The sequence below is a fragment of the Meriones unguiculatus genome, chromosome 12 (assembly GCF_030254825.1).
Source record: "Meriones unguiculatus strain TT.TT164.6M chromosome 12, Bangor_MerUng_6.1, whole genome shotgun sequence".
In the NCBI taxonomy this organism is placed as follows: Eukaryota; Metazoa; Chordata; class Mammalia; order Rodentia; family Muridae; genus Meriones; species Meriones unguiculatus.
In genome coordinates, this window is record NC_083360.1 from 30,561,273 (window position 1) to 30,581,343 (window position 20,071).

The following is a 20,071-nucleotide window of genomic DNA, read 5'->3' on the forward strand; positions in this document are numbered from 1 at the left end:
TGGGAGACTTGCCGGCCGGCCTGCCCCGCCCCGCGCCTCGGGACGTCTGCGCCTGGACATGGCCGCTGCGGATGCCGGGTCCTTGAGCTGAGCGCCCGCTGCCGGAGCTAATCGCCGCCGTCAACTGTCCGGGCGGGCCGGGCCCAGGCACCGGGACGGCGAAGAGCCACCGAGGAAGCGCAGGCCGCCGTAGGAAGCCGCCGCGGCGGGCACATGGCGTCCATTTTGCTCAGGAGCTGCCGCGGCCGGGGCCCTGCTCGCCTCGCGCGTCCCCGGGCCGCCTCCCCGCGCGGTAAGCGGGCGCAGTGCATCGGACCTGTTGTGGGCGGCCACGCGCCCGCGCGTACCCTCTGGTGCCCCGAGGCAGCGCAGCGATGACAATCAGCCGGCGGCTCTGTGCCGCCCGGACTGGGCAGCTTCGCTGTGACCTTAGTTGCCCTGGTCGCCGCAGGTCACCGCTGCCGACAGGGGCATTGGGAAAGTTCCTTAGGGCTGTGACTTTCCTGGCGCTCCCCTTGACGAACCGAGCCTGGGCTTGCCCTTTGGCCAGTTCAGGCCTGGAAGCCGGAACTACGGGACAGAGAGATTGGGTTGTGGGTGATGCCAACATGGTGGGCCGCTCCCTGGGGTGGGGTGGCCGCTGACTGGGCTTCCTAAGGAAACTTGTATGTGTCCTGTTTGTAAGTTACGGTAAGGATGAAACTTGGTCCGTGAGAATAGAAACCAAGACCTCATGATTCCCTGGCAGAAGCACAGGGAAATGATACATGAATGTCTTTATTGCTGCTCTCACTGCTTTGGAGGATTGGGGCAGAGTGTCACCTACCGCCTTGCTGGCCCCTGCTGTTGCCTAAAATCTACAGGGGGTCACATCGCCACTTTTGAGAACTGTGCAGGAAGCCTGTTCTCTGCACTTCCTTCCTTCCTCACACAGGCAACAGTGGTGTGAATAAACTCTCAATTTAATGCCTTAGGAGAATTAGAGTGGATTAGGGAAAGCATTCAAAGTGTATTTCATCACTACTGTTTTTCGAGAAATGGCTTTACTTTTTTTTCTTTAATTACATTTATTGTTTGTGTGTGTGCATGTGTGCGTGCTCATGTGTGCATGTATGCCCAACATGACACAGCATGCTTATGGAGTTCAGAAGACAACCTGTTAGGAGATATTTCATCTACTGTGTAGGCCCTGGAATTGAACTCAGGTCTCGGTGGCAAATGTTTTTATCCACTGAGCCATCTTGCCTGCCTTGTAGGGGCTTCTTGTCATTTGTCAGTAGTTCTCAGCCCTTGTCCCTGGAATTTTTTTTTTTTTTTTTTTTGACCTGTAGGATAGGTGTCTGTTTGCTAGGAGTCAGTGTGCCCTTCCTCCTGCCTACTAACACCAACTATAGCTAGTCGGAAGGGGTCCCACACTGGGAGAAGCCCAAAGGCCTTTAGTGTTCCCTCACTGGGGCTTAGCCTGAGAGCCAGTTTCCAAGCTGGGGAGATCACATGCTCTGTTCAACCATGGTCCTCCATCATTCACAGTAGTTCCCCCAGAAATTTGCCAGTAGGTGTTCCCTTCAGACCTTCAAAAGATGCCCGGTTGACACCTGTTTGCTTACCTTTTCTTTATCTCTGTCATAGGTAGTCTGAGGGATCGAGCCTGTGTCAGCTGTATCCGGACCGTGGGGTTGATAAGCCATGAGTAAGTAAACCCATCACTGAATATGTCACTGTGTATGTCCACTTGAAGATGCTGCCCTGCGCCTGGACTTCTGCTTCGTTGGGGAACCGATGGCCTCTTTCTCCTTATAGTCCTTGTGCCTGTTTCTTTTAAGTCTTCATCTGCTTACTTTGATGGTTATAGCCATATGCTGTTGGTGAATTTTAAGAGAATAAGTACTCAGTTAGGCACAGCCACTGTGGTGTACTTCGCTTTGGGTTGTTGTTTTTGTCTTGTGGTTTGGTTTTTTTGTTTTTGTTTTGTGAGACAGAGTCTCCATAGAATATGTAGCTTAGGCTGGCCTTGAGTTTTTTATAACCCTCCTGCTTAGCCTTCCATTTACTGGAATTACACAAGTGCTCCAACATGGCCAGCCTGACATTTTTAATTCTGTCGCTGGTTTTTGGTGTGGTTGTTATCACTATAGTTTTGTCTACTCTGAATGACTAATCTTCCCCTGCTTACACAGCTGTCTTCTTTAATGGCTTTTCGTAGAATCTTGTCTAATTCTTTTAAGCTGTTCATGACAGCGTTAAGACTGTTGGGATCTATCTGTGACAAGGCAGTCCTTCCCTTGAAAACTTAGCTTTTTCAAGGGTACCTGCCTCGGGTGCTCACAGCACGCTCTGCACTGGGCTCTGGAGGCCTGGTGAGTCTGGTGTATTTAGCCTACAGGATAACAGTGTCTATGAGATGGTGGTAGTGTCTCAGATGAGGCTTTGGTGGCACTGCAAGGCCAGTCTTGTGGAGCTTCTTCAAGAAAGTGGCACCTGTACTCCTGTTGTATGTAGACTTTGCCCGGAGTTGTTGTGCGTTTTGAACCATGTCCTGCACCCCGTGTCTCTGCCTCAGCCCTGTCTTACTGTAGAGGTGGGGCCAGGAGAAAGCCCTTGCTGTCACTTCAGATCATTGAATGGGTGCTCATCTCTTCCCACTTCCCTGTCCCTGTCTCCTCCTCTGGGGAGCAGGAAACCAGTGCTGATTTCTGTGCACCTCCCTGTCTCTTCAGCTCCTTGTCTCTGCAGGGTTTTGTGTTCACTTGAACCTGTTGACTAATTGCTCAGCTTCGAAACATGACTAGTGGTGCTTCTTGAGACAGATTTAAGTCCCTAAAATAAAGACAAGTCATCTGTGAAGACTTGGTTTCTGTTAAAGCACCCTAGGCTTGATGCCTTTTTTGGAGTGCTGGGGATGAACAGGAAGGCCTGCAGGCTTCTTGGACAAGGCAGCATTTCTGTGTCTGAATGGCCACTACACACACGGAGAGAGTTCTTGTGTGTGGTTCCCACCATGTGCCTGTTGGCTGTGATGTCCATTAGATTTCTCTTTGGATAGTCTCAAGACCACTGTCATGGAATCTTCTTTGTGCCAGTAACAGCATTAATTTCTGCATGCAGAGGATGGGGTGGGGAAAACAGAGAAATTTGTCTTTCACTCTTTTTTGTTTGTTTTTCAAGACAGTTTCTCTGTGTAGCCCTAGCTGTCCTAGAACTCCTTTTATAGATCAGGCTGTCCTTGAACTCACAGAGATCTGCCTGCCTCTGCAGAGGCTTTTGTCTTCTGAGTCCTGGAATTAAAGATGAATGCCACCATGCCTAGTTTAGCTTCTTTTGCTCTTCCTAAAGTGTGCTGTTGAGCTGGTGGGGCCTGGTAGACCCTGCTTTGAGGGTCAGGAGAAGTTAGAATAGGATTTGGTGTCAAGTCTCTGGTTGGTTCGTTGGGTTTTTTTCAAGGAGTCTCTGGTTTTAAAGTGCCAACATTAAGAGAAGATCAGTGGAGTGTTCTGTGGGCTCCTTCATAAGTTTTCCTTCATAAGTCCATGAAGGCGTGGTATGTAGGGACTATGATTTATTACTGAACTGGCCTAGTGGTGATCCTTGCTGTGGGGCAGTACAACTGGCTAGTAGTGAGATCCACCGTCTGCCATTTTCCTTACTAAGTTCTCTAGTTGGCACTTGCAAAGGGACCAGTCCCCTAGCCTTATTCTCTAAGAGTTTGAGTGTCCTAGATAATCTCATTAGTTCTTCCAGTCTTCACTTTTATGAAGTTGTGACTGAAATGCTATCAAACCGCTTGAAATTGGCAGCTTTTTGTTTTGTCTTGTGGACTTAGGAATAGAACCTAAAGCTTTGGGTTTGTAGCAACGTTTTGTTTTGTTTTGTTTTTTAAAACAGAATCTCCTATAGTGAAGACTGGCCTTTAACTCTTGATCCTGCGGCCCCATCTTCCAAGATTTATGGTTTAAGAGTAGGGATGGTAGCCAGTAGTGGTGGCACACGCCTTTAATCCCAGCAGAGGCAGGCAGATCTCAATGAGTTCAAAGCCAGCCTGATGTACATAATGAGTTTCAGGCCAGCCAGAGCTACATCGTCAGACCTTGTCTCACCCAACTCTCCCCACCCCTGCAACACACACACATACAAGACTTTTTCCTTTTCTTTCAGAAAAAGTGGTGTCATTTCTGTCCGGTCATAAGCTTGGCCTTTAAGGCAGTTCTCAGGTATATTCTGCCCTCGCCATCCTTTTCTGCTCTCTTGCTGAGCGCTTGCTGCTGCCAGTCTGTATGAAAATAGTCTAGGGTCTGGCCACTTCGCCTCATGTGTTTGCTTCCTGCTCAGCCCACATGGCAGCACAGGGTCAGGTTATGGCTGGAATATTGTTGGCACCAGCAGTACCCATCTCTCCTGACGTAGTGCCTGTATCTCTGTAATTTCAAGGCCTGCCTCAGCAGCAAGCTCTGCCACAGGCCGGTTTCAGTCAGCGACACAGCATGGCAGCCTCAGAGCCAGCTTAGCAGGGCTCATCATGCTGAAGGCTAGCCTTGAGGTTTCATGCCTGTCTACCTGGGAGCTCATTCTTATTAAAGTGTTCTCACTAGGAATATATGTTAGATTTGTCAAGTACCTTTTTAGCATTTAAGATTCATATTAAATTATAAAGAGCTGTGCTTTATTAATTAAAAATGTTTTTATTTTCAGTGCTGGGAGTCAAAACCAGGGCCTTGTACTGCTAGACAGGTGCTCTACATCCTCAGGCCTTGTTTGGTGTGAGACATTCTCACTGTGTAATGCAGGTTAGTCCCAAATTCAACTCTGCCTTCCAGTACTGGGATTATAGACATGTTCCACCAAGCCCAGTTTAACTTTTTGTTAACCATGTTGGACATTTGCTTCAAAAGGTAACAGTAATAACTGTGGCGTTCTGTTGAGCAACTTACACATTTTAAGTCAACGCTTATGGATAAGCAGCAAAAACTTTCATTTTAGCTATTCAGGATAAGAAATCTTCGTGTGCATGCATATGGTATATGTGTGTAAGCACATGTATGTGCATGTGAAAGCCCCAGATTAACATGGAATATCTTCCTTGATCACTCGTCACCTTATTTTGAAAACAGGATTTACTGATTTTGCTAGGCCAGCTGGCCATTGAGCACTACTGATCTGCCTGTGCCTACCTCCTTGTACTGGGATTACAGGAGCACACCTCTGTGCCCAGCTTTTGACGTGTGTGCTGGGGATCCAAATTCAGGTGCTCATTCATGCGTGCACAGCGAGTACTTTACCAGCTGAGCCACCTCTCTAGCCCATGTAAGGACTCTTGAATCTTGGGGCTGAAGAGGTGGCTCACTGGTTAAGGTACTTGCTGTTCTTACAGGCAAGCCAGGTTTGATTCCCACACAACCATCTGTAACTCCGTAGCATGGGATCAGTTCCTTCCTTTGTCTTCCATGGTCACCCCAAGCAAAATACCACACAAAAATAAGTCTTAAAAAGAAGATGACCATAGCAACTCGGTATCCAAGTGGGTGCCCTAGTAAGGGGAACAGGGACTGTCTTTGACATGAACTCAGTGGCTGGCTCTTTGACCACCTCCCCCTGAGGGGGAAGCAGCCTTACCAGGTCACAGAAGAAGACTATGCAGCGACTCCTGATGAGACCTGATAGACTAGGATTAGATGGATGAGGAAGAGAACCTCTCCTATCAGTGGACTTGGGGAAGGGCATGGGAGGAGATTAGGGAGGGAGCTACAGCCTAGATACAAAGTGAATAAACTGTAATTAATAAAACAATTAAAAAAAGAAAAAAAAGAATGCTGAGGGACTAGAGAGGTGGCTCAGTAGTTAAGAGCACTGACTGTTCTTCCAGAGGACCTAGGTTGAAATCCCAGCACCCACATGGCAGTTCACAACTATCTGTAACTCCAAATATCAAGATCTGACACCCTCACAGATACACATGCATGCAAAACACCAGTGCATATAAAAATGAAAATAAATAATAATAATAAAAAGAATGCTGAGTTTAAGATAACCCTAAGAAATGTTTTGATTTTGTTTTTTTTAAAAAGAAAGAAATCTTAAGCCCTGGAGGTGACTTGTAATGGATAGGCACACATTGGTATTCATTTATTGTGTTTACTGTTTTGTTTTTTAAGACAAATCTCTTATTTGTAGCCCTGGCCATCTTGGAACTCACTCTGTAGACCAGGCTGGCCTCAAATTCAGAGAGGTCACCTTCCTCTGCCTCCTGGGTGCTGAGATTAAAGTAGCGCACCTCTGTGCCTGGCTGGCTGTATAAAGAAATATATGTAATATACGCACACATACCTATGAGTGCGAATGTCATATGCTGGGGTGTATATGGGAGTCAGAGAACAACTTGGGAGTTGGTTCTTTTCTTCTGCTTTATGGGTCCCAGGGATTGAACTCAGGTCTCCAGGTGTAGTGCAAGTGCCTTTACCCATTGAGCCTTCTTGCTAGCTCCCAGTTTTGGTTCTTCAGCATGTCTGTGTGTGTATATATGAAAGAGAGAGAATGTACACACATAAATGTTAAAGTGCAGGTTTGGAGGTCAGAGGGCAGCTTGGTGGGATTTGGATCTTTTATCATGTGGATCTGAGCAATGGACTTGGGTCATCAGACTTAGTAACAAGTGCCTATCTATCTTAGTAACAAGTGAGCCATCTGGCCAGCTCCTAGACACTACGTTTAGAGCTCACAGTGGCAAAATGTGCTTTGGGAAATTGTGCCATGCTAATGGGTCTCCTTGCAGAGTATAGGCCCAGTATATAATGATACTGCAGTCCAAGCTCAAAATCTCATGTCATGGCCTGGGACTAGGTGCTAAGGAGTCTACTATACTATACTATTTTTTTCTGTGTTGTCTAGTTTCTCAGCCAGGAAGCAAGTGTGATCTGATGTAGTATAACTCCAGGCCTCTAAGTAGAAAATTGGAAATCATCTCTTGATCTTGGAGGCTCTCACTCTATTGTACTTCCTTTTTGCTGAGGATGACTTGGTTCCTTGACACCACTTTCCTGAAAAACAGGGTTGGTGTCCTTCCTGACTAGGCCTCTTCTTTGGTTACTAGCTTTTTTCATGCCTTTCTAAGGGTAGCCTGTGGTTGGGGGCTCTGGGGTGTTTCAAAGGAGTTATCCTCGTGGGAGTACAGGCATACCTCTGACATTTGTGTAATGCTGTTAAGAGTTAGAAACACTGACAACAGCCAGGTGTGGTAGCGCATGCCTTTAATTCTAACACTCAGTCAGAGGCAGGCAGAGCTCTGTGAGTTCAAGGCCAGCCTGGTCTCCAAATAGAGCCCAGGATAGCCAAGACAACACAGACAAACCCTGTCTCGGAAAAAGGAAAAAAGAAAGAGAGAAAGGGAGGGAGGGAGGGAAACACTGACAGCAGAAGAGGTATCCGTGTCCTTTCGTTGTGTGTGTTTGTATGTTGCGTGTATTTATGTCAATCCATGTGTCTATTCCTGTTCCTGCCTGACAGATAGCTGAGACTATGTAGCTGATATTGTAAGGATCATACACACTCCTCTTCTGTTAGGTAGTCTTTTTGTTGTTGTTGTTTCCAAGACAGGGTTTCTCTGTGTAGCCTTGGCTGTCCTGGACTCGCTCTGTAGACCAGGCTGGTCTTACTTACAGAGATCCACCTGCCTCTACTTCTGTGAGTGCTGGGACTAAAGGTGTGCACTATCACGCCCAGCTTGTTAGGCATTCTTTAGTCTTCCTGCTCCTAACATGAAGGCTGGTTCAAGATGGGCAGGACATAGGCTCAGGACCCTTATATAGACGATCACCCTTGATAAGATTCCCGACTTTGTAATGTAGGTAGGTGGGTGCTAGGTCACCGTGTGTGTTTGTGTGTGTGTGTGTGTTGCATTTATTTATTTCAGGAGGGGGACATGTCTGTGGGTGAACCTGTGTTATGGTGCGTATGTGGAGATCAGAAGACAAACTGTGCAAGGCAGCTCTCTCTTCTACCATGTGGATCTCAGGGATTGAACTGAGGTCATGAGACTTGATGACAAGCACCCTTACCCACTGCTCCATCTTGCCAGCTTCAGCAGTATATTTCTTATTGAAACAGTGTGTTTGGTTGGTGCTTTTTCATTCCATTTTGTAAGTGATTTTCAGAAGTGAAAGGCAAAATCAAGAGGAAGGCAGGAGGCAGGATGATGGAAGCCAGGCCCATAGTCCTCCCCTTGGTTAGTGCTGGTTGAGTACCAGCAGTACTGTATTGGTAGAACATTTTTAAAATTATATCATTTGGGCTGGGTGTAGTTCAATGGTCAGCACTTGGCCTAGCATGTGGGAGGCCCTAGGTTCTATTCTCAGCATTGCCAAAAAAAAAGGTTACATGATTTTCCACTGTTTGAAAATGGCAAAATAGCCAAGCATGGTGGCACACACCTGTAATCCCAGCACTTGGGGAGGCAGAGACAGGTGGATCATTCTGAGTTTGAGGCCAGAGTCCAGGACAGCCAAGGCTACACAGAGAAATCCTGTCTCGAAAAACCAAAAAGAAAAAAAAAAAAAAAAGACAAGAAAAAGGGCAAAGCATCATGTAAGTTGTTAGTAATACTAGTTAGTTGCCTCTGGTAGGCCGGTTGAGGATGGCTCAGTGTGTAAAGGCGTCTGACACCAAGCCTATTGGGAGCTGAGTTTGATCCCTGAGAGCCCACATGGTGGACTCCTACAAATTGTCCTCTAACCTAGGAGGCTCTTATACCCCATCCTCCCACAACAACAAACTCTCTGAGGAGTTTAAGAAAAGCAAGATCTTGGCCCAGCCCTTACCCAGAATGCTTTGTTGCCTGCTTCATCTTTGTATATGTGTCCTTGCCTTGGCCTGTTGGCTGTCCTTGCACATGCAGGCATCAAGCCTTCTGTGGAAGCCATACTTTTCCTCGGTGAGGATGGGAAACTGATATTTAAGCTTGATGATGCACTTTTCCCATGTGCGGAACTGCCTTATCCTATACTTGGAGGCAAGGCCAAGGTAAGAAGGTAGCAAGTAGGCCTGCATCTGTCTGCTGGTAAGTAGCTGAGTGATACTCTGGATCTGGTTGGTCTCTGTCTTATTCCATGTGGTCTCACCCTGAGTCATGTAACACAGGCTCAGGACATAATGGATTCAAGGGCTTCTTCACAGCCCCAAGATTGCAGAGCCAAGGAAATCCAGAGCTGTGGTAGTGTGGAGTTGGGTGGGGCTTAGAAAGAGATTGACAGTACTTTACAGGACCCCCAAGGAGATAGATGAAGAGGGCTACCTGTCATGTATCGATGCTCACAGACACACTGTCGCTGTTCTCACTGATCCATAGAAACGTCAGTACCACTCTTCTTTGGTATCACTGCTTACTGTAAGGTCAGTGTGGGCTTTTGATCTGTGACAGGCAGAACACAGCGCTGGAGTTTAGGGAGTGTCGTAACCAATGATGGCACCAGAGCTAAGCCTAGCAGCTTTGGAGCCCAGTGAGTCCCATGCCCTAATTCTTTGTGATCTGATAGTGCTGTGTGCCAGCTTTTACTGTCCATCCCACACCGTAAGCTGAGGCCATGTGCACCACTGTTCTTCTATGAGCCCACCATGAAGCATAGTGGCTATGGAGATTCATACCTTGCTTCTTTTCACTTTAATAAGGCTGTCACTGTTGTCTCCATTTGTGGTTGGTGTATTTTAACATGAGATTACACACACACACACACACACACACACACACACACACACACAAGTTCCTAAAGCACAGAGAGGTCAGGTTATAAGGTTATTGCAGTTGCACAAGTGGACCAGCAGAGAGAGAGAAAGAGAGACCATCGCTTGATGGTTTAACTAGCCAGTACTAACTCACTAAATCGCTCTGTAGCCCAGGGTGGCCTCAGAACGCAACAGAGGTCTATACTCTGCTTCTGCTTCCCAATTGCTGGGATTAAAGCTGTTCGCCATTACACAGGGCTTTTTAAAACTTCTAACCATTTTAGTTTATTGTGTGTAGGGGCAGGGGTGCATGCCATGGCACCAGCATAGAACTCAGGACAGTTTCCTTATGGGAGTTGTTTTTCTCTTACTAGTGTGGGTCCCAGGGCTCTAACTCAGGTCTTGAGGTTTGGCAGCAGGCATCTTTATCCACTGAGCCACCTCAGCAGCCCAGAGCTGCAGCTATTGAGCTTGGACAGTCTGCTTCAGAACGCCAGCCCTCCTGCTGGCATCTAGCCAAGTACTAAGGGGGAAGAATGGGGACTGTGGGCACCCACAACAGGCCTCCAGAGTGAATTTGGAGTCTGTGGCCATCTAGAGATTGGTTTATAAATGACTAGTCTGGAGAGGTTCCTAATATACACTTTAAACCTGAAGGAGGATTGTGCAGATCAGTTTTTTTACAGTCAGATTGTAAACTTAGTACTAATACTGGCTCCATATGGGGTCTGGAAAAGGTCTTGTTTATAAATAAAAATGACACAGAAACTTATTATTATTTATAAAAGATTATTATTATTATTATTATTATTATTATATAAACCTATTATTATTTATGAAAGGACAGACTCTCTGCTATTCTGACCTGACAAGTCATGACCTTCCTCCTACCACTTGGCCTGTCACGTCTCTCTCACTCAGTCCTGGCTCCTGTGTCCTCCCACGTCACTGGCAAATCTTCCTGCTTCTGATTCCTCTCACACAGAACCTTTCTCAGTCCAGAGGTCTCACCTTTCCTCTCCTGCCTGCAGATATTGGCCATTAGCCTTTTATTAAGCCAATCAACAGGTGATGGAGGAAGAGTGTTTACAAAATACAAGGCAGGAGATAAGCCGTAAGCAGTACCAAAGTCTGGCCAGTCCTCTGCTCTCTGCCAATTTAGCAGTCAACAATTGAATATACAGAGACATCCTTCACAAGGTGTCTTATGCCAACACTTACGTATAAACTCCTGGCTCCAGCTTAGGCATGGTCCTGCTACAGTTGGTCTTTATAGTTAAAACGTGGGTTCTAGGCAGCCCTGTGAGCCTGATCCAGTGTGGATGAAGATGTCTGAGGTTTTAGCTAACAGCTCCTAGCTGTGGCCTCCTCTTTTGAGGCTATTATGGTGCCTTCACTGTGGTAAAGAGGTGTAGGCCTGATGACACGTGTGCTCCTCATCTCTTTGTGGCAGATGTTGTGTAGGTACATGCCTCAAAGAGTATACGAAGGGGGAAGTGGACAGAGCTGGGGAGTCAGGCTAGAGCCAGGTAAGGGAATGGGCCCTGGACTCTCCTTTGGGGTGTCCCATTTGTTCCAGTGCCTTCTGTCAACCAAGAGTCACCTGTTAAGTGAGGCTCTCCAAGCTTGACGGACTCTTGACTCTTCAAGCCCCAAAGTCATGAATATCACTTCCTCTGTCAGTCGCCGAGGTTAGGATGAATCCAGTCAAGCTCTGCTGAGAGTGCATGTCCACACTCTTGACATGTGTATGTCTTTGGGGACTTAACGAGTTAGGCCAATGAGCCTCAGGTCCTAGCTTCAGGTGGAAGCCCTCCAAAGGCTCCCTCCAAGGACGTAGATGAGATACATAATTTGATCCACCACAAAGTATAGTTTGATGTTTAGTGCTGAGTGATCAGATAAGTGAAATTTTCTCATTGCCACTTTTCTGTTTTTTCCTGTCAAGGAATGTTCTATCTCGTTGCTGTACTCCAGCCAACCCTGTGTACCTCTGCTTCAAAGGCCAGCCCCTCAGCTGTTGGACTCAGAGGCCTGAGTGCCAGGGCACTGTGGCTAGGGCAACATGGACACCTGCGTCTGCGAGGTTGGTTGTTACAGGACCTCAGTACCGTCCTGTGCGCGGCTGGCACTCATCATCCCCCCTAGGAGAGGACTCTGTGATAGAGAAGTCCCTTAAGTCCTTAAAGGACAAGAGTAAGAAGCTGGAAGAGGGAGGCCCCGTGTACAGCCCGCCAGCCGAGGTGGCAGTGAAGAAGTCCCTGGGGCAGAAGGTACTGGATGAGCTGAAGCACTACTACCATGGCTTCCGCCTGCTCTGGATCGACACCAAGATAGCCGCCCGAATGCTGTGGCGCATCCTCAATGGCCACACACTGACCCGCCGGGAGCGCAGGCAGGTATGGGTCACATTGTACTGTAGAGCTTACAGAAACTGTCTCCTACTACTAGTGAGTTGTAATGTCCGTGCTGACATGCTGTTTCCTCCCTTGGTGGTTTCTTGAAGCCTTGCCCTTGGTCTCTGTTTTGCTGCTTCTCGTATGTCTTCAGAGACACTGTCTCTCTGGGGAAGTCTGTTAAAGTTATTTTTTTGGCCCTGTGGGCCTGGTATGTAGTTCCTTAAGCTCTGAAAAGGCCCTTCCTGGGGCTAGAGAGCTGGTTCAGTCATTAAAAGCTTGCTTTTTAGAGGCCCTGGGTTTAATTGCTAGCACCCGAGCAGTGGTTCGCAACTGTACTATGCACACCAGCTCCAGGGAATCCCATACCTTCTTCTGGCCTTGCAAACCAGGCACACAGTTAGTACCCTTACATACATGCAGCTGAAACACCTATACACAGAACATAAACATAAATCTTAAAAAGGCTGGGGGAGAGTCTTAAACCAAGGGCAGTGATAGCTGTGCCCGTGGGTCCTGGCCGCTTACACAAAAAGCCAGCCTGGGTAACATAGTGAGACCTCATCTCAAAAAGAAACAAAACATAGCCTATTGTTTTTATGTCTCTAGGGGTTACTGTCAGGTTTTCCCTTCCGTTGTTTTCAGCTGAAGTAGTGTTTCCAACTGGTCCGTTATGCTTTTCTGGGCCTGTGTCTTCACTTCTAAAAGTTCTGGTGGCATGTGCGTGTTTGGTTGGTTGGTTACTATCAGTTTATTCAAATGAAAAAAGAATGAAACCAGAAATAACCTAAAGAAAGAAGAAAGAAACATACTAGTGGTTTATGCCTTAACATAGGTGGGCATTTATCGTATTTGTCTCCTATGTGTATTTGAAGTAGGGGAGATGCTGTCACTGAGTTCTTGTAAGTATGGTAAGCCATCCGTGGAAGCGTAAGACACACCAACTTTTCTACAATGGTATGGGACCACTTTTCTAGGTATGAAAATTTGGGTGGCATCTCTGCCCAACTCCTTACTGAGGTGGGAGGGCCTAAGTAAGAAGAGGCTTTGGGCGCTGGAGAAATGACTCCACAATTAAGACCATTTGTTGTGCAGCTAGAGAGATGGCTCAGCGGCTAAGAGCACTGACTGCTCTTCCAGAGGACCTGGGTTCAACTCTCAGCACCCACATAGAGCTCTCTGTAACTCCAAGATCTGACACCCTCACACAGACATCAGACATACATGCAGGCAAAAAAACCAATGCAATTAAAAAAAAAAAAAAAGCATTTGTTGCTCTAAGTTCAATTCCCAGTATTGGTATCAGGCAGCTAGCTCACAAACACCTGTAACTCCTGCCACCTGTAACTCCTGCTCCAGGGAATCCCTGCATCCTTCTGACCTTTCAAGGAGCCTGAACTCACATGCATATTTTCACATATATAAACACACACAAATAAATAAACGTGTGTGTAAATGTATGTATTTGGCTTTGGCATCTCAGTCGTTGCAGCTCTAGATCACTTGTCCACTGGCACTTTTCATACCAGTAAACAGCTAGCTTAGTGGGCTGCGTATATTAATGGTAAAGCCCTTGTTCATTGTATATAAAAGAGGCGTTGGGCTCTATTTGTGACACACACAAAGAAGGAAAAAAAATTAGCTTTTGATTTGTTTTTGCATTGAGACCCATCCACACGTTGATATACTAGGGTAATAATTTTTTAACAAAGCCATATATGTGTGAGTGTTTAGCAAATATCTCTGTTTTAGGTGTGTGTTGGTGTTTTGCCTGCATGTATGTATGTGCATGCCTGGAATCCTCAAAGACCAGAAGAAGGCATCAGGTCTGTTAAGACTAGAGTTACAGATAGGTGAAAGCTGCCGTGTGAAAGCTGGGAATTGAACTGGGTCCTCTACAGGAGCAGCCAGTGTTCATAACCAGTGAGCCAGCTCTAACCCCGTTTACCATTTTTTTTTCCTTAGACAGGATTTTACTATGTAGCTGTTAGCGTCCTGGAACTTGATATGTAGATCAGAGTGGCCTTGAACTCATAGTAATCCACCTGTCTCTGACTAAAGGACTGCACCATTATCCCTAGCTGTTTGTTTGTTTGTTTGTTTGTTTGTTTGTTTGTTTGTTTAGACAAGTTATCACTGTATAACCTAGGCTGGTTTCAGACTCACAATCCTCTTGTCTGTCCAAATGCTATACTACAACTATGCCTGGCTCGCCAGGTTATTCTTTGTTTGTTTGTTTTTGTTTTCTAGATGCAATGTCTCTGAAAATTTAGCCTCTTAATTAATTTTTAATTTATTTTATCTTAATTTTTGGTTTTTCAAGAGAGGGTTTCTCTGTGTAACAGCTCTAGCTCCTGACTCACTCTGAAGACCAGGCTGGCCTTGAATTCACAGAGAGCCACCTGCCTCTGCCTCGCTTGTGTGCCTGGGTTAATTCGTTCTTTAAATATATGTATTTTGGGGCTGGAGAGGTGGCTCAGTAGTTAAGAGCCCTGGCTGCTCTTCCAGAGGACCCAGGTTCCATTCCCACATGGCAGCTCACAACTGTTTGTAACTCCAGTTCCAGGGGATCTGACACCCTCACACAGACATCTGTGCAGGCAAAACACCAATGCACATACAATAAAAATAAATAAATCTTAGAAGAAAGAAAAGAATGTATGTTTTTATGTGTCCTATGGATACCATGTGTGTGCAGGAGCTCACGAAAACCAGAAGGTGTGGGAGCCCTCGAACTGAAGTTGCAGATAGTTGTGAGCCCCCAGTGGCGCTGGGACTCAAGCTCGGATCCTCTACAGGAGTGGACGTGCACTAAACTACTGAGCCATTTCTTCACTCCAGCCCCAGCCCATCAGTTTATTTTTGAGATAGAGATAGATGAAGTTGGCCTGGAATTCAGTGTTGCTTAGCCTCTTCAGTACCTAGATCAAAAGTCTGTTAACCTATTACTATTATTTAGGTGTTATATAAAAGCAAAAAATAGGCTATTTGTGTGCTGGAGAATGCTCAGAGGACCGGGATTTGATTCCTAGCACCCATATAGTGGTTCACAACCATCTGTAATTCTGGTTTCAGGGCATCTGATACTATCCTGACTTCCTTTGGCACCAAGTACACACACATACATATACACACATATACATAAAATTAAATAAACCTAAATTTAAAAAAATTATTTATGAATAATATGATATTTCAGCACAGGTTCATTTGTTTTTTTTGGTTGGTTGGTTGGTTTTGGTACAGGGTCTTGCTGTATAGCCCAGGCTGACCTTACATTTGAACTCCAGCCTCAAATTTCTAAGTGCTAGGATTATAGGTGTGCACTGCCTCTATGCCTGTTATAGTCACCTTCCGCTTCAAAGGTAATTGTGGAGTGACTGAGGCACCACACAACAAGGAGTTGTACTTCTACTTTTGTTGTTGTTGTTGTTGCATTCCTGTGTGTGTGGGGGGGTGTCTTTGTTTTTGTTTTCTAAGGGTTACTTTGTAGCCCTGGCTGCCCTGGAACTCACTCTGTAGACCAGGCTGGCCTCGAACTTGGAGATCTGAGCTGCCTCTGTCTCCTAAGTGCAGGGATTAAAGGCATGCTCCACCACTGCCTGGTATAATTCTGCTTTTTATGTTTATACACACTTAAGGAGACCTTGCTTTTATTATATTTTTTAATTTATTTTTTGTGATGCAAGGGATCAAGTCTAGGGTTTTCTTCATGATAAACAAGTGCTCTACTATTAAGTCACATCCCTAACCCAAAAGATCTTTCCTTTAAATATTTAAAGCCAACTGCTGGATCAGGTCATTGAGAAATGATTAGATTGTCAGGGCTGTCAGCTAATGTACTATCCCTTTAATTCATTGATGCATTCAGAATTTGACTAGCACGTTGGCAGGTCATGTGGAAGGTGGGGCCAAGTTGGAGGAAATAGACCCCTGGAGGGTATGTCCCTGTGGCTCACTGTTACTCTGGTCCTTTTTGTTGCTTTCTTTGCTTCCCAGCTACCTTGATTTGAGCATCCCTGTGTTCCCAACCCATGGGTACCACAGTGGACTGGAACCTCTGAAACCATGAGCAAAGACAATTGTTCCTCCTCCTAAATTGTTCTCTTAGGTATTAAGTCACAGTTATAAGAAAACCTACTAATACAGAAAGTTGATACCAGAAATAGGGTCATTTGTAGTATTAATCCTGACCCCTGCAGTTCTTAAGCCTTTAGAGCTGCTACCAGGAAGAAATTTGTACAGAGCTTAATGAGTGATTAAATTTGTACAGAGCTTAATGAGTGATTCTGGTAGGCGCTCAGGTGACCAAAATTCTGACAGATGAATGGCCAGTAGAGACTGCAATTAGTCAGTGGCGGAAGTGTTTGCTGTGCAAGTGTGGGGCAGGGGTCAGCTTCCTAGCACCTACATAAAAGCTGGACATGGTGGCACATGTCTGTAAACCCAGCTGTGGAAGTGTGAAGACAGGCAGGTCCAGGGTCTCACTGGTCAACCAGCATAGCCAAGACAGCAAGCTCCAAGTTCAGAGATAGTCTCTTTTCTCGAAATAGTAAGTGGAGAGCAATGAAGGGATGACACCTAATGTCAGTTATGGGCCAGTGTGCACGCACACACACCACTTACAGTCAAGTTCCAGTTAGAAACAGAACTTGGTTGAGAATTGGCTTGGAGGCCACTCGTGTTATATTCTGGCAAGGAGCTTGTCCAAATGTCATCTGTGTCATGAGACTTTGTGGGAGTTTGAGTTTAAAGGTGATAGACTTATCTGGCCAGAGAAAATTCAAGACAAAAAAAAAAATATCAGAGGCCTAGAAGATTGCTTGTCACTAAAGCCTGACCATCAGAGTTAGTTCTTGAAACATGTAAGGGTATATTGGGACAGAAATGATGGCACAAAGTTGTTCTTCACTTCCTCATGTGTGTGCTGTGGTACACACATGCCCTCCCACGTGCATCCTAGGCACCCACGTGCTCACACACACACACATAATAATAATTTAAAGATATAGAATCAGGCTGTGGAATGGTTATTCCTGGATGTTTTTACCTGATTTATAATGGGGATCAGGAGGAAAAACACTGAGTAAAAAGGAGCCAGGCATGGTGGTGCACACCTTTAATCCCAGCACTTAGGGAGGCAGAGCCAAGTGGATCTCTGTGAATTTGAAGCCAGCCTGGTCTACAAAGTCAGTCCAGGACAACCAAGGCTACACAGAGAAACACTGCCTCAGGGAAAAAATATGGACTAAAAGACCTGAGAGCCGTGTACTTGGTCCAGAAAAGTGAGTAAAAAGTTGGAGCTAACAATACTGCATTTGTTAAAGAGATTGAGACCATGGGGCTGGAGAGATGTCTCAATGGTTTAGAACGCTTGTTGCTCTTGCAGAGGACCTGGTTGAATCCCAGCACCCATGTGGTGGCTCATATCCATCTCTAACTCTAGTTCCAAGGCATTAGATTCCTTCTTTTGGCCTCTGTACACCAGGCACACACATGGTACACATACAAACATACAAGCAAAACATTCAATACACATACATAAATACAAAAAAAAGAATTTAAGAGATTGGGACCATTAAAAACAAGCAAGTACTTCTAAGAAACAAGCCTTTAGGGCATCTAGGAAATTGGCCAAACTATGGCTCCACTGTGGAAAATTATAAGCTCCTTTGAAGGACTTCACAGGCCTCCTACCTGCAGGGGGTGGTCAGAGACATCTTTCACAGATGCTATCTTGTCTAAATTGTCCTCCTTTGCACCTGCCTTGTTTATCTCTACATGGGTCATTTACATCTGGTGACCCACAGGTTAGCCCCTTCCTGTTCTGAAGACCATTGGCATGTAGCTTAGACTCCAAGAAAGAAATGGGTCTCTGAAAGTCTCTGTTAAGAGCTCTTGAGTCACACTGTGATTCGGTTTGTAGTGATGGTAGGACAAATGGCCCTGCCCTGCTCTGTCCTGCTGATGTGCTCACATCTTTGCAGTTTCTCCGGATTTGTGCAGACCTCTTCCGCCTAGTGCCCTTCCTGGTGTTCGTGGTGGTGCCCTTCATGGAGTTCCTGCTGCCCGTAGCTGTTAAGCTCTTCCCCAACATGCTGCCGTCCACATTCGAGACCCAGTCCATCAAGGTGAGGGCACTGGGACTTGAGTCCACTTGAAAATGAGTCTGAGGACTGGGGGGAGGGCTAAGTGGGTAAAGCAAGCACATGCATGAGAACACAAAGTCTTGAATTTCAATCTTGGGATCCGTGCACAAACCAAGCTGGGTAATGCATCTGTGCTCTTGTGGCAAAGTGTAGGGTGGAGACAGGATAGTTCCCAAAGATTGTGCACCAGCTGCTGGCAAACAGCAAAGAAGAGACCCTGCCTCAGACTGGCAGATAGTGAGGACCAGCGGAGCCTCTGGTCTCCACACATATATCCACACTCAGTAAGTCAACACACACGCACATGTGCACACACAAATAACAGGAAATGAGCCTACAATTCCTTCCAGACTCACACTGTTAGTTGTTGACTGGTTCTTTTGTAAAGCACCAGCTGAGTCAGGTGATTGTGTGAGAACAAATGACCCATGAGGCCCCAAAGCCTCGCTGTCTGGCCCCATGAAATAAGTCTACCAACTTCTGCTATTGAGGTAAGGTTGGGGCTTCATGCAGACTTTTTTTTAAATAGAGTTTAAGAATATATCACATGGGGCTGAGAGATGGCTCAGAGGTTAAGAGCACTACATGCTCTTCCAGAGATCCTGAGTTCAATTCCCAGCAACTACATGGTGGCTCACAACCATCTATAATAAAATCTAGTGTCTTCTTCTGGCATGCAGGAGTATATGCAGATAGAACATTGTATACATAATAAATAAATAAAATATTAAAAAAAAAGAATATATCGCACCTAGAGTTTGTTCCTTGAAGGGTATGGGATGTGGGAGACTTGTCTTGTAGTAAGAAGCAGGCTTGAGGCTCCTTTCCAGGTAGAGACGGGTAGAATGCAAGAGGGAGCAGGCCAGGGCTGGAGTATAACCTTCACTTTACTCTCGCAGGAGGAAAGGCTGAAGAAAGAGCTTCGGGTGAAGCTGGAGCTGGCCAAGTTTCTCCAGGACACCATAGAGGAAATGGCCCTGAAGAACAAGGCAGCCAAGGGGAATGCCACCAAAGATTTCTCTGCATTTTTCCAGAAGGTGTAGTACTGCCATTTGTCAGAGGATGATTTGATGCTCGAGCACTATTGGGCCTTTTTTTCCCCCTTCCTTCCTTCCTGTTTTTGTATACTCAGCAGAATGAAGCTTCAAGACAGAGCTTAAGCTAACTACCCTGTGCTCAGTCCCTTTCAAGGGAGCTGTAGGTATATACAAATGTGGCCTCTTCTTGCCAGTGAGAAACTGGGGTGTGGCTTGAGAGCCCAGGGCACTCCCACAGCCCCGGTGGGAAAAGGTCAACCGAGTTGGCCCGCAGCTGGTACTCCCAGTCTCCTGGGACAGGGGCCTGGATGGTGCTGCAGGATTGATGCTGTGTATACTAGTGCATAGCACAGGCTTAGGGTGCCTGAGCTAGGACAGCTCCCAGAGAGCTTGGTGAGAGGTCCTTCCAGCTGGGACCAGAGGCAAGTCCAGGGAGTGGGAGAATGCATAGTTTGGACCCAGTGGATAATACTTGGGATTATTTCTACAGATCCGGGAGACAGGCGAGAGACCCAGCAATGAGGAAATCATGCGTTTTTCCAAATTGTTTGAGGATGAACTGACCCTGGACAACCTCACGAGGCCTCAGCTGGTGGCGCTGTGCAAGCTGCTGGAGCTTCAGTCCATCGGCACCAACAACTTCCTGCGTTTCCAGCTCACCATGCGCCTGAGGTCCATAAAGGCTGATGATAAAGTGAGTTGGGCCAAACTTGAACCTATTGTAGCTTCTGTTCTGCCCACCGTGAGGCATCTTCTTGTCTTTGTTTTGTGCACACGTGTCTTG

The 20,071-nt window shown here is 46.3% G+C and overlaps 1 protein-coding gene across 1 annotated transcript in view; it reads left to right on the plus strand.

Moving 5' to 3' along the window:
* The first annotated feature begins 9 nt into the window (after positions 1 to 9).
* Letm1 (leucine zipper and EF-hand containing transmembrane protein 1) overlaps positions 10 to 20,071 on the plus strand; it is a 39,804-nt gene continuing 19,742 nt past the window's right edge. Inside the window, exons 1-6 of the mRNA XM_021651571.2 lie at positions 10 to 292; positions 1,630 to 1,690; positions 11,654 to 12,104; positions 18,089 to 18,232; positions 19,150 to 19,287; positions 19,778 to 19,981. Of these exons, the coding sequence (XP_021507246.2) occupies positions 214 to 292; positions 1,630 to 1,690; positions 11,654 to 12,104; positions 18,089 to 18,232; positions 19,150 to 19,287; positions 19,778 to 19,981 (1,077 nt within the window). The 5' untranslated portion in view covers positions 10 to 213. The remainder of the gene's footprint in view (positions 293 to 1,629; positions 1,691 to 11,653; positions 12,105 to 18,088; positions 18,233 to 19,149; positions 19,288 to 19,777; positions 19,982 to 20,071) is intronic.